Genomic DNA, 13,361 nt, shown 5'->3' with positions numbered 1-13,361 from the left:
ACCATCTAGGTGTGTGTGTGTGTGTGTGTGTGTGTGTGTGTGTGTGTGTGTGTGTGTGTGTGTGTGTGTGTGTGTGTGTGTGTGGTGTGTGTGTGGTGTGTGTGTGTGTGTGTGTGTGTGTGTGTGTGTGTGTGTTGTGTGTGTGTGTGTGTGTGTGTTGTGTGTGCGCTGTAGGTCACTGGTCATGCTGAGTTCATAACCACCATAGAGTTATCAGTGATGGGCCCCCCTTTTTTAGGCCCACGGATCAATTTACCAAAATACTTGTGAACTCAACTTACTGTTGGGGTCTCTATAAAATAGTAGAATTCACAAGTTGCAATTTCGAAATGTAGTTGTGCATCATCAGTTTTCTCTTGTTATGTCAGTCACCCTAGTCACCCTGTGGGTCATCTCGGTGGTTTTATGTCTATGTTGACCTGGTATGGTTCCCCATCAGAGGCAGCTGTTTATCGTTGTCTCTGATTGGGGATCATATTTAGGCAGCCATTTCCCCACTGTTTTTTTGTGGGATCTTGTTTTGAGTTAGTGCATGTGCACCTCTGATGTTACGGTTCGTTGTTTGTTTCCTTTTTTCGTTTTGAAAGTTTCACCTAAATATAGATGTGGAACTCAGAGCACGCTGCGCCTTGGTCCGATTATTCATTAGACGATCGTGACACAATTAGTCCATTTCAGATAGATTTTTTTAGATTGGTAAATTTCTCTAGCCAGCTATCTAAATGTAGTAATCATGGTCGAGTTACCGACTGGGCTTCCATTGATTTTATAAGTCACTCTTACTCAATTATCATGTTAAAGACTGCAAACATTTCTGTCCACCCCATGGCAAAATGACTAGAATTGCATGAAATTAGTTATAAAATTGTAAACTCTTCTCTTCGCCCTATGGCAAAATATGTAGAATTGCAGCAAAGTTCAGATTTTCTGTGACCCCCCTATCACCATCAAAGTAGGCCATCCCTGAGTTAGATAAAAGACTCTGGATGGATAAAACCCATTTTGGCATGGACATTTCCATTGAGGACTTTTTAAAGTAGTCAACTGGGTGGGACTTCCCATTGGTTAAAGGAGGATCAAATCATTCCATCCAGGTCGTCAGGAGGAATCAGCCAATAAATGATTCTGTACTCATGAGTAAACATTCCATAACTGCAGGTGGCAGTAAATCACAAACCTTGGCTCTCACAGACGCCATAACGGGACAAATATAAAGATGATATCTCTTTCATTCTCAATGTTTACCAACTGGTAAGTACTTGTGGGAAARGTGTCTATCATCCTTGAGCTCCGACTTCCCCCACGTCCTCTATCTAACTCGTTCTTTTACATGGTGTTGATTGTGGGAAAAGCCATGGCTAGATCAGTTAAATTCTCTATGACTCTATGATATTCTCTCTCTCTCTCTCTCTCTCTCTCTCTCTCTCTCTCTCTCTCTCTCTCTCTCTCTCTCTCTTCTCTCTGATCTCTTCTCTCTCTCTCTCTTTCTCTCTCTCCTCCCCCTGTTGTTTGGCTCACGTCCCTTAATGAGAACTATCTCTAGAAGGTTTTGTCCATTCACCACTGTGTTTATCCTTCCTTGTTTTATGGATCTTTAGATCATTACATTTGATATAATATAGGTGATTAACACTATTATAAAGATACTGGATATGTTATGCTTAGTGCATCAATTAAAATATTACATGTTTATCGCATTATTACCTTCCACTCAAGCTATCTAACAGTTAGGCCAGTCAGTCTCTGTGACTCTGTGGGTCTCTAGCTCCATGTCAGTTTGCCAATCTCTGTGAGTCTGTGGGTCGCTGGCTCTTTGGAATTCTGTCAGTCAGTCTCTGTGGCTCTGTTGGTTTCTGGCTCCATGGCAGTCTGTCAGTGTGTCTGTCTCTCTGACTCTGTGGGTCTCTGTCTCCATGGCAGTCTGTCAGTCTGTCAATTTCTGTGGCTCTGTGGGTCTCTGGCTCCATGGCAGTATGTTAATCTGTCAGTCTCTGTGACTCTGTGGGTCTCTGGCTCCATGGTAGTCTGTCAGTCTGCCAGTCTCTGCGACTCAGTAGGTTTCTGGCTCCATGTCACTGTGTCAGTCTGTCAGTCTCTGCGACTCCATAGGTCTCTGGCTCCAATACAGTCTGTCAGTCTGTCTATCTCTGTGACTCTGTGGGCCTCTGGCTCCATGTCAGTCTGTCAGTCTCTGTGACTCTGTAGGTCTCTGGCTCCATGTCAGTCTGTCAGCCTCTGTGACTCAGTAGGTCTCTGGCTCCATGTCAGTCTTCTGTGTTGTTCATCACCAGCTAACCATTCCTCAGGAGTGGCTATAGGACCTTGGCTGGGCCAGAGAGGGTAGGAAGTGGGGGAGCAAAGGTTGGATGGGAAAAGGAAGGAAGGTTGAGAGGGAAAGGGGTGTTAGTGGAGGCTTCATTTGCGGCTCATAATGTGAATTTGTCCACTCATTTGAGCCTGTTGTTCACTGTCCAGCAGTCATAGTGGTTCTCCAACGAGGCACGTTTTGCATCTCATACAAACCAGGACACTCTCAGAACATTGAACAGAGAGAAAATYGAGAAGGAGAGAGAGAGGGAGAGAAAGTTTTGGATTAGTGAGTGAGGAAGAAGCAGGAGATACAGAGGGAGCATTCGTTGAGAACGGTTGTTTGGAGTATGTGTTCTTTGTGAGAGAAAGAGAGAGAGAGAATATGAAAGAAAGAGAGAGAGTAGCTCACACTCCGTCAGGCTGTAGATACGGAGAGTGAAGAGAGCTGACTCGATGTTGTATTTTTTGTTTGCTCGTTCCAGTCTCCTATCTCTCAATTCAATTCAATTCAAGGGCTTTATTGGCATGGAAAACATATGTTAACATTGCCAAACAAGTGAAGTAGATAATAATCAAAAGTGAAATTAACAATAAAAATGTACAGTGAACATTACACTCACAGTAGTTCCAAAAGAATAAAGACAATTCAAATGTCATATTATGTCTATACACAGTGTTGTAATGATTTGCAGGTAGTTAAAATACAAAAGGGAAAATAAATAAAKATACATTTGGGTTATATTTTCAATGGTGTTTGTTCTTCACTGGTTGCCCTTTTCTTGTGGCAACAYGTCACAAATATTGCTGCTGTGATGCACACTGTGGTATTTCACCCAGTAGATAAGGGAGTTTATATCAAAAATTGGGTTTGTTTTCAATTTCTTTGTGGATCTGTGTAATCTGAGGGAAATATGTGTCTCTAATATGATCATACATTTGGCTGGAGGTTAGGAAGTGCAGCTCAGTGACAACCTCATTGTGTGGTCAGTGTGCACATAGCATAGGGAAACGGTGTCTAGATGGAATTTGTATTTGTGGTCATGGCGACTGGCCTTTTTTTGGAACACCATTATTTTTGTCTTACTGAGATTTACTGTCAGGYACCAGGTCTGACAGAACCTGTGCAGAATATCTAGGTGCTGCTGTAGGTCCTCCTTGGTTGGTGACAGAAGCACCAGATCATCAGCAAACAATAGACATTTGACTTCAGATTCTAGTAGGGTGAGGCCGGGTGCTGCAGACTGTTCTAGTGCCCTCGCCAATTCGTTGATATATATGTTGAAGAGGGTGGGACTAAAGCTGCATGCCTGTGCCACCCCACGGCCCTGTGGAAAGAAATGTGTGTTTTTTTGCCAATTTTAACCGCACATTTGTTGTTTGTGTACATGGATTTTATAATGTCGTATGTTTTCCCCCCAACACCACTTTCCATTAATTTTGTATAGCAGACCCTCATTGCCATATTGAGTCAAAAGGTTTACTGAAATCAACAAAGCATGAGAAAACTTTGCCTTTGTTTTGGTTTGTTTGTTTGTCAATTAGAGTGTGCAGGGTGAATGCGTGGTCTGTCGTATGGTAATTTGGTAAAATGAGCAAATTTGACATTTGCTCAGTACATTGTTTTCTCTAAGGAAATGTACACGTCTGCTGTTAATGATAATGCAGAGGGTTTTCCCAAGGTTGCTGTTGACGCATATCCCCCTGTAGTTATTGGGGTCAAATTTGTCTCCACTTTTGAGGATTGTGGTGATCAGTCCTTGGCTCCAAATATTGGAGAATATGTCAGAGCTAAGGATGATGTTAAAGAGTTTAAGTATAGCCAATTAGAATTTGTGGTCTGTATATTTCATTATTTCATTGAGGATACCATCAACACCGCAGGCCTTTTTGAGTTGGAGGGATTGTATTTTGTCTTGTAGTTCATTCAATGTAATTGGAGAATCCAGTTGATTCTGGTAGTCTTTAATAGTTSATTATAAGATTTGTATTTGATCAGGTAGATTTTTTTTCTGTCTCTTCTTTGTTATATGGCCAAAAAGATTGGAGAAGTGGTTTACCCATACATCTCTGTTTGGATAGATTACTCTTTGTGTTGTTGTATGTTTAGTGTTTTTCAATTTTGGATTCTATGGAGTCCAAAATTGAATCCAGTCTATGGATTCTTCAATTACATTGAGCTGATTTCTGACGTGCTGTTCCTTCTTTTTCCGTAGTGTATTTCTGTATTGTTTTAGTGATTCACAATAGTGAAGGCGTAGGCTCAGGTTTTCTGGGTCTCTATGTTTTTGGTTGGATAGGTTTCTAAATTTCTTTCATAGATTTCTGCGTTCTTCATCAAACCATTTGTCATTGTTGTTCATTTTATTTGGTTTCCTGTTTGAAATGTAGATTTGATAGGGAAGCTGACAGGTCAAATATACTGTTTAGGTTTTCTAGTGCCAAGTTTACACCTTCACTATTCCAGTGGAAGATTTTGTCCAGAAAGTTGTCTAAAAGGGATTGAATTTGTTGTTGCCTAATAGTTTTTTGCTAGATTTCCGTACTACTTTCCTTCAGTCTATAGTATTTCTTAATTTTATTCAGTTCCTTTGCTTTGATGCCTCATGATTGAGTATTGCTCTGTTCAAATAGACTGTGATTTTGCTGTGATCTGATAGGGGTGTCAGTGGGCTGTGAACACTCTGAGAGACTCTGGGTTGAGGTCAGTGATAAAGTAGTCTATAGTACTACTGCCAGGAGATTAGCTGTAGGTGTACCTACAGTAGGAGTCCCCTCAAAGCCAGACATTGACTATGTAATTACCCAGCGTGTGACAGAGCTGCAGGAGTTGTGACCCGTTTTTGTTGGTTTTGTTGTCATAGTTGTGCCGAGAGAAACATATGGAGCAGGGAATTGTTTYTCCCCCTGTGTTCTGAGGGTGTCAGGTTTTTGTCCAGTTCTGGCATTTAGGTCGCCACAGGCTAGTACATGTCCCTGGACCTGGAAATGACTGTTTTCCCCCTCCAGGATGGAGAAGCTGTCTTCATTAAAGTATGGGGATTCTAGTGGGGGGATATAGGTAGCACACCGGAGGACATTTTCCTCTGTTGAGATAATTACCCTTTGAATTTCTAGCCAAAAGTGAAATGTTCCTGTTTTGATTACTTTAATAGAGTGAGTTAGGTCTGCTCTATACCAAATTAGCATTCCCTTAACATACGCCCTAAGTCCCTTCCCTGTTTCACACCTGGGAGTTCGGTGGGTGGGACTACCAGCTCTCTGTAACCTAGAGAGCAACCAGTGTGTCCATCTCCTCTATACCATGTTTCTTGTAGGATGACAATGTCTGTATTTCTAATTTATTTGGTGAAGTCTAGGTTCCTGCTCTTTAGGCCAATGTAAGATGACCTCAGGCTGTGGATATCTCTCTCTCTCCCCTCTCTCTCTCTATCCTCTATCCCTCCCTCTTCTCTCTCTCCTCTCTCTCTCCCCTTCTATTTGCCCCTCAATCATTCCCTCTTTCATTATCTCCTCATCTCTTCCTAAACCTCACTCCTCACCCTCCAGAGTTTCACATTACTGTGAGCTAAACTCCAATTACCCTAGAGCAGGGGTATCAAACTCATTGTCCATGTTGTCCCCCCTTTCAATTCAACCCCAGACAACCATATGAGGGGAGTTCTTTACTAAGAATTACACAACCATATGAGGGGAGTTCTTTACTAAGAATTACACAACCATATGAGGGGAGTTCTTTACTGAGAATTATACAACCATATGAGGGGAGTTCTTTACTGAGAATTATACAACCATATGAGGGGAGTTCTTTACTAAACGTAGGACAACCATGTGAGGGGAGATATTACTAAACCCTAGACAACCATGTGAGGGAGATATTTACTAAACCTAGACAACCATGTGAGGGGAGTATTTACTAAACCCTAGACAACCATGTGAGGGGAGATATTTACTAAACCCTAGACAACCATGTGAGGGGAGATATTTACTAAACCCTAGACAACCATGTGAGGGGAGATATTTACTAAACCCTAGACAACCATGTGAGGGGGAATATTACTAAACCTAGACAACCATGTGAGGGAGATATTTACTAAACCCTAGACAACCATGTGAGGGAGATATTTACTAAACCCTAGACAACCTTGAGGGAGATATTTACTAAACCTAGACAACCATGTGAGGGGAATATTTACTAAACCCTAGAAACCATGTGAGGGGAGATATTACTAAACCCTAGACAACCATGTGAGGGGAGATATTTACTAAACCTAGACAACCATGTGAGGGAGTTCTTTACTAAACCCTAGACAACCATGTGAGAGGGAGATATTTACTAAACCCTAGACAACCATGTGAGGGGAGATATTTACTAAACCCTAGACAACCATGTGAGGGGAGATATTTACTAAACCCTAGACAACCATGTGAGGGGAGTTCTTTACTAGTTAGTGACCTTAATTAATCAATCAAGTACAAGGGAGGAGCGAAAACCCACAAACACTCAGCCCTCCGTGGAATGAGTTTAAAACGTGCCCTAGAGTCTCTGCAGTGACCTTTGAACCCCAGGGTCCTGACCACTGACCTCTGAACCCCCTGCCAGACCTACTACCCTGAACCTCTTGTACTCACAGTGATACTACTTGGCATAAATYAACACACGTCCATCCCCCACTAATAAACAACACAGATGGATCCAAATATCAATGAATCCAAACAAGCTGAATTTGGTGTTTGAAGTATTTCAGAACTTAAGAGGATTCCTTTGTCAAAACCCAGCTGTTAAATAAAGCCTGACACTAGCACAGTGAAGAAGTGGGTTATCTGGCTGAGAAAGAAAGATGGAATAACAGTCTGTTCATGGTGAGGCCCCCTTGAGTAAGAAAGCAAGAAGAAGAAGAACGGTGAGAGGGGGATGGAGGATGATGGGAAGAATAAGAGGAGAGAGAGATGATGGAGAGGCCAGAGGGGCTGGAGCGGAGGCCGGGGAGACTGGAGGGGAGGCCGGGAGCTTATCTTTAATTGGCAGGCCAGTGTGCGGCTGGATGACCACCATGCGGGACAAGCAGACATGACCAGAGGGCAGACTCAGCCGGCAGGGCAGACGGGTGGGCTGCCACATGGCTCTCTGCTCACTCCCTCCACCAACCAGCATCCGCCTAGCTTGCACTTCTTCCTGAGAAATCCCACAATCCCACAGGCACTCCCATCTGCTTCCTGGCTCCTCCACCCTCATTAGGAAGAGGCAGGCTGGGGCTGAGATGGTGAGGGAGGCTGGGTCTGGGGCAGCAGGGCTAGGGAGGGAGGGAGGCTGGATCTGGGGAGGAGGGAAGCATGTGGACAGGGCCAAATATAATCCAATCAAAGTTTATTTTTCATGTGCGCCGAATACAACAGGTGTAAACATTACAGTGAAATGCTTACTAGCCAACAGTGCAATTTCCCCCCCAAAAAAGATTTTTAAAAACGGTATTAGGTGAATTAGGTAAGATAATTAGGTAAGTAAAGAAATAAAAACAACAGTAAAAAGACAGTGAAAAATAACAGTAGCGAGGCTATATACAGGCACCGGTTAGTTGGGCTGATTGAGGTAGTATGTACATGTAGATATGGTTAATTAAAGTGACTATGCATACTGTATATGATAACCAGAGAGTAGCAGTAGCGTAAAAGAGGGGTTGGTGGGTSGCGGGACACAATGCAGATAGCCCGGCTAGCCAATGTACGGGGCACTGGTTGGTCGGGCTAACTGAGATAGTATGTACATGAATGTATAGTTAAAGTGACTATGCATATATGATAAACAGAGAGTAGCAGCAGTGTAAATGAGGGGTTGGGGGGAGGGGGGGGGCACACAATGCAAATAGTCCGGGTAGCCATTTGATTACCTGTTCAGGAGTCTTATGGCTTGGGGGTAAAAACTGTTGAGAAGCGTTTATGTCCTAGACTTGACACTCCGGTGCCTTCTCCYGCCACTAGGAGCGCTGCCTCTGGGTGAGCAGTTTCCTGTTTGCTTTTTTCCTTATACAGCTGACTGAGTGCGGTCTTTGTGCCAGCATCCATCTCTGGTGGGAAATAAACAGTCARAAAAAGTATAGCTGAAAACTCTCTCGGCAATAACTGTGGTCTGCATTTTATCACAAGATACTCTACTTCAGGTGAGCAAAATCTAGAGACTTCCTTAGATTTCGTGCACCAGTGGTTGTTTACAAATATGCACAGACCGCCCCCCCTCGTCTTACCGGAGTGTGCTGTTCTATCTTGCTGGTGCAGCGTATATCCTGCTAGCTGAATATCCATTCAGCCACGATTCCGTGAAACATAAGATATTACAGTTTTTGATGTTCTGTTCGTAGGACAAAGTGCGCCAAGATTCTAAGTGTTACCTTCGTCTGATTTATGTTGTTCAAAGTGCTGCTATTGAATGTCTGGCAGGAGTAATAATTGACTGTTAACGGCAGCTTCCCACTCGCCTTCTGCATATCCTTCTTGAAGCGACGCCGCATCCCGTCTGTGTCCTCTGTACCTGCATCTCTTCCTCTTGCAAATAACTGGGATTTTGACCTTGACGGGGGTGTTTGGAGAATGTCCTGTGCATCTGCTTGTTGATGAAAAATCTTTGTCTAGTCTGAGGTGAGTGATCGCTGTCCTGATATCCAGAAGCAATTTTTGGCCGTAAGAAACGGTTGCAGAAACATTATGTACAAAATAAGTTACAAATAATGGCCCAGCCAAGACAGTGCACATGACTTAAACAGGCCTGACTCTTACCCTGCTGGCCCAGCAGGCTTGTACAAACCCTCAAGGGGGCTGAATTAACCTTGGTGAGCCATGGAGAGTCAGCAGCACTCTGACTGCTACAACTCACCCTCGGGGGAAGGTGGTTAGGTTGGTGGAGGGTGGTGTGGTGAGGTGTGGGTGGTGAAAGGTATGGGTGGTGGGGTGGTGAGGTGGTGAGAGGGTGAGGTGGTGAGAGGTGGGCTGGTGAGAGTGGGTGAGAGGGTGGTGTGGTGAGGTGGTGGGTGTGGGTGGAGGTATGGGTGGTGGGTGGTGGGGTGGTGAGTGGTGAGTAGGAGTGTGGATGGTGGAGGGGTTGTGGGTGGAGGTTAATGGGTGGTGGGGTGGTGAGGTGGTGAGAGGGTGGTGAGGTGGTGAGAGGTGGGGTAGTGAGGTGGTGAGAGGTGTGTGTTGGTGTAGGTGGTGGGGTGGGTGGTGAGAGGGTGGGGTGGGTGAGGTGGTGGGTGGTGAGGTGGTGAGAGGTGAGAGGGTGGTGGAGTGGTGAGGTGGTGGGGTGGTGGGTGGTGGAGAGGGTGGGTGGTGAGAGGTAGGGGTGGTGGGGTGGTGAGGTGGTGCGAGGGTGAGAGGGTGGTTGTTGGTGGGGTGTTGAGGATGGTGAGAGGGTGATGGGTGGTGAGAGGTTAGGGGTGGTGGGGTGTGTGAGGTGGTGAGAGTGGTGTGGAGAGGGTGGTGTGGTGGGTGGTGGAGTGGTGAGGTGGTGGGTGGTGAGGTGGTGAGAGGGTGGGGTGGTGAGAGGTAGGGGTGGTGGGGTGGTGAGGTGGTTTGAGAGGTGGGGTGGTGAGGTGTGAGAGGGTGGTGTGGTGGGGTGGTGAGAGGTAGGAGTGGTGAGAGGGTGGGTGTGTGAGGTGGTGAGAGGGTGGTGTGGTGGGGTGGGGTTGGTGAGGTGTGAGAGGGTGAGAGGGTGGTGTGGTGGGGTGGTGGAGAGGTAGGGGTGGTGGGGGTGGTGGAGGTGGGTGGAGATGGGTGAGAGGGTGGTGTGGTGGAGTGGTGATGAGGTGTAGTGAGAGTGGTGAGAGGGTGGTGGTGTGAGTGGGGTGGTGAGGTGGTGAGAGGTTGGTATGGGTGGGGGTGGTGAGGTGGTGAGAGGGTGAGAGGGGTGGTGTGGTGGGGTGGTGAGAGTGGGAGGGTGGTGGTGGTATGGGGGAGGAGGGGTGGGTGTGGTTGAGAGGGTGGGTGGTGAGATGGGGTGTGTGTGGTGAGTAGGGGTTGAGGTGGTGAAGTTGTTGGTAGTGTGGTGTGGGTGGTGAGAGGGTGAGGTGGTGAGAGGGTGGAGTGGTGAGGTGGTGGGTGGTGAGGTGGTGAGGTGGTGAGAGGGTGGAGTGGTGAGGGTGGTGAGAGGGTGGTGTGGTGGGGTGGTGGAGTGGGAGTGGGGTGATGTGTAGAGAGGTGGGGTGGTGGGGTTGGTGAGGTGGTGAGAGGGTGGTGGAGTGGTGGGGTGGTGAGAGGTAGGTGTGGTGGGGTGGTGAGGTGGTGAGAGGGTGGGGTGGTGAGGTGGTGAGAGGGTGGGGTGGTGGTGGGGTGGTGAGAGGTTAGGGGGTGGGGTGGGGTGGTGAGGTGGTGAGAGGGTGGGTGGTGAGGTGGTGAGAGGGTGAGTGGTGGAGATGGTGGGAGTGTGTGAGGTGGTGTGGTGGTGAGGTGGTGAGAGGGTAGGGGTGGTAGGGGGTGGTGAGGTGGTGAAGGAGGGTTGAGGTGGTGAGGTGGTGAGAGGGTAGGGTGGTGGGGTGGTGAGGTGGTGAGAGGTGAGGTGTTGAGTGGTGGGGTGGTGAGTGTTTGAGAGGTGGGTGGTGAGTGGTGAGAGGGTGAGGTGTTGAGGTGGTGGGTGGTGGGGTGGTGAGAGGTAGGGGTGGTGGGGGTGGTGAGGTGGTGAGATGGTGAGTGGTGAGGTGTTGAGGGGGTGGGGTGGTGAGGAGGTGAGGTGGTGAGAGGGTGGAGTGGTGAGGTGGTGGGGTGGTGAGGTGGTGAGGTGGTGAGAGGGTGGAGTGGTGAGGTGGTGGGGTGGTGAGGTGGTGAGAGGGTGGAGTGGTGAGGTGGTGAGGTGGTGAAGGGTGGGAGTGGTGGGGTGGTGAGGTGGTGAGGTGGTGAGAGGGTGAGGTGGTGATGTGGTGAGGTGGTGAGAGGGTGGAGTGGTGAGGTGGTGGGGTGGTGAGGTGGTGAGGTGGTGAGAGGGTGGAGTGGTGAGGTGGTGAGAGGGTGGTGTGGTGGGGTGGTGAGGTGGTGGGTGGTGAGAGGTAGGGTGGTGGGGTGGTGAGGTGGTGAGAGGGTGGTGAGGTGGGGTGGTGAGAGGTAAGGGTGGTGGGTGGTGAGGTGGTGAGGGGGTGGGGTGGTGAGGTGGTGAGAGGGTGGGGTGGTGGTGGGTGGTGAGGAGGTGGGGTGGTGGGGTGGTGAGGTGTGGTGAGAGGTGGTGGTGGAGGTGGTGAGAGGGTGAGGTGGTGAGATGGTGGGGTGGTGAGGTGGTGTGGTGGTGAGGTGGTGAGAGGTAGGGGTGGTGGGTGGTGAGGTGGTGAGAGGGTGAGGTGGTGAGGTGGTGGGGTTGGTGGGGTGGTGGGAGGTAGGGGTGGTGGGGTGGTGAGGTGGTGAGGAGGTGGAGTGGTGAGGTTGGTGGTGAGGTGGTGAGGTTGGTTGAGAGGGTGGAGTTGTGAGGTGGTGGAGAGGGTGGAGTGTTGAGGTGTTAGAGTGGTGGAGTGGTGAGGTGTTGAGAGGGGTGGGGTGGGGTGGTGAGGTGTTGAGAGGGTGGGGTGGTGAAGTGGTTCTTTCTACCCTCATCCAGGCACATTCCCCTTAACACAACACATCCCCATGGTCCAGGCACATTCCCCTTAACACAACAAATCAAATCAAATGTTATTTGTCACATGCGCCGAATAGAACAGGTACCTTACATTACAATTCTTACTTACAAGCCCTTAACCAACAATGCGGTTTTATGAAAAATAAGTGTTAAGTAAAAAATGTTAAATAAAAGTAAAAAATAATTAAACAGCAGCCGTAAAATAACAATAGCGAGGCTATATACAGGGGGTACCGGTACAGAGGTAATGTGCGGGGGCACATTTGGTTGGTTAGTCGAGGTAATTGAGATAGTATGTACATGTAGGTAGAGTTAAAGTGATTATGCATAGATAATAAACAGAGTGTAGCAGCAGCGTCAGGACACTTGTCCTGGCGCCACTCCTGTGTTGTCTTGGTTGTGTGCTTAGGGTAGTTGTCCTGTTGGAAGGGGAACATTCGCCCCAGTCTGAGGTCCTGAGTGTTCTGGAGCAGGTTTTCATCAAGGATCTCACTGTACTTTGCTCCCTTTATCTTTCCCTCGATCCTGACTAGTCTCCCAGTCCGTGAAAAAACATCCCCACAGCATGATTCTGCCACCACCGTGCTTCACCGTAGGGATGGTGCCAGGTTTCCTCAAGACGTAACGCTTGGCATTCAGGCCAGAGAGTTCAATCTTGGTTTCATCAGACCAGAGAATATTGCTTTTTGTTGTCTGAGTCATTTAGGTGCCTTTTGGCAAACTCCTAGCGGGCTGTCATGTGACTTTTACTGAGGAGTGGCTTCTTTCTGGCCACTCTACCATAAAGACCTGATTGGTGGAGTGCAGCAGAGATGTTTGTCCTTCTGGAAGGTTCTCCCATCTCCACAGAGGAACTCTAGAACTCTGTCAGAGTGACTATCAGATTCTTACCATTCTCCCATGATCGCTCAGTTTGGCCGGGCGGCCAGCTTTAGGAAGAGTCTTGGTGGTTCCAAACTTCTTCCATTTAAGAATGATGGAGGCCACTCTGTTCTTTGGGATCTTCAATGCTGCAGAATGTTTTTGGTATCCTTCCACAGATCTTTGCCTTGACACAATCCTGTCTCTGAGCTCTACGGACAATTGCTTTGACCTCATGGCTTGGTTTTTTGCTCTTACATGCACTGTCAACTGTGGGACCTTATACAGACAGGTGTGTGCCTTTCCAAATCATGTCCAATCAATTGAATTTACCACAGGTGGACTCCAATCAAGTTGTAGAAACATCTGAAAGATGATGAGTGGAAACCGGATGCACCTGAGCATAATTTCGAGTCTCGTAGCAAAGGGTCTGAATACTTATATAAATAAGTTATTTCTGTTAAAAAGAAATATTCATTTGCAAACATTTCTAAAAACCTGTATTCACTTCGTCATTATGGGGTATTGTGTGTAGATTGATGAGAAACATATATAATTTAATAAATGTTTAACAAAATGTGCAAAAAGTCAAAGGGTCTGAATACTT

At 47.2% G+C, this 13,361-nt stretch overlaps 1 protein-coding gene across 1 annotated transcript; it reads right to left on the bottom strand.

Annotated features, from left to right (window-relative positions):
* Positions 1–9,171: 9,171 nt before the first annotated feature.
* On the bottom strand, positions 9,172–11,868 carry LOC139023909 (uncharacterized). The gene has a single exon (XM_070438100.1). It carries the CDS (start codon positions 11,866–11,868, stop codon positions 9,172–9,174), a length of 2,697 nt encoding a protein of 898 aa, XP_070294201.1.
* Positions 11,869–13,361: the final 1,493 nt, after the last annotated feature.

This window comes from Salvelinus sp. IW2-2015, unplaced genomic scaffold, assembly GCF_002910315.2.
Source record: "Salvelinus sp. IW2-2015 unplaced genomic scaffold, ASM291031v2 Un_scaffold373, whole genome shotgun sequence".
In the NCBI taxonomy this organism is placed as follows: domain Eukaryota; kingdom Metazoa; phylum Chordata; class Actinopteri; order Salmoniformes; family Salmonidae; genus Salvelinus; species Salvelinus sp. IW2-2015.
This window is presented reverse-complemented; position numbering and strand designations above follow the sequence as displayed.

Excerpts from the sequence above, each read along its gene's own strand:
- LOC139023909 (XM_070438100.1), bottom strand. The coding sequence starts at position 11,868 with ATGAGGGTAGAAAGAACCACTTCACCACCCCACCCTCTCAACACCTCA.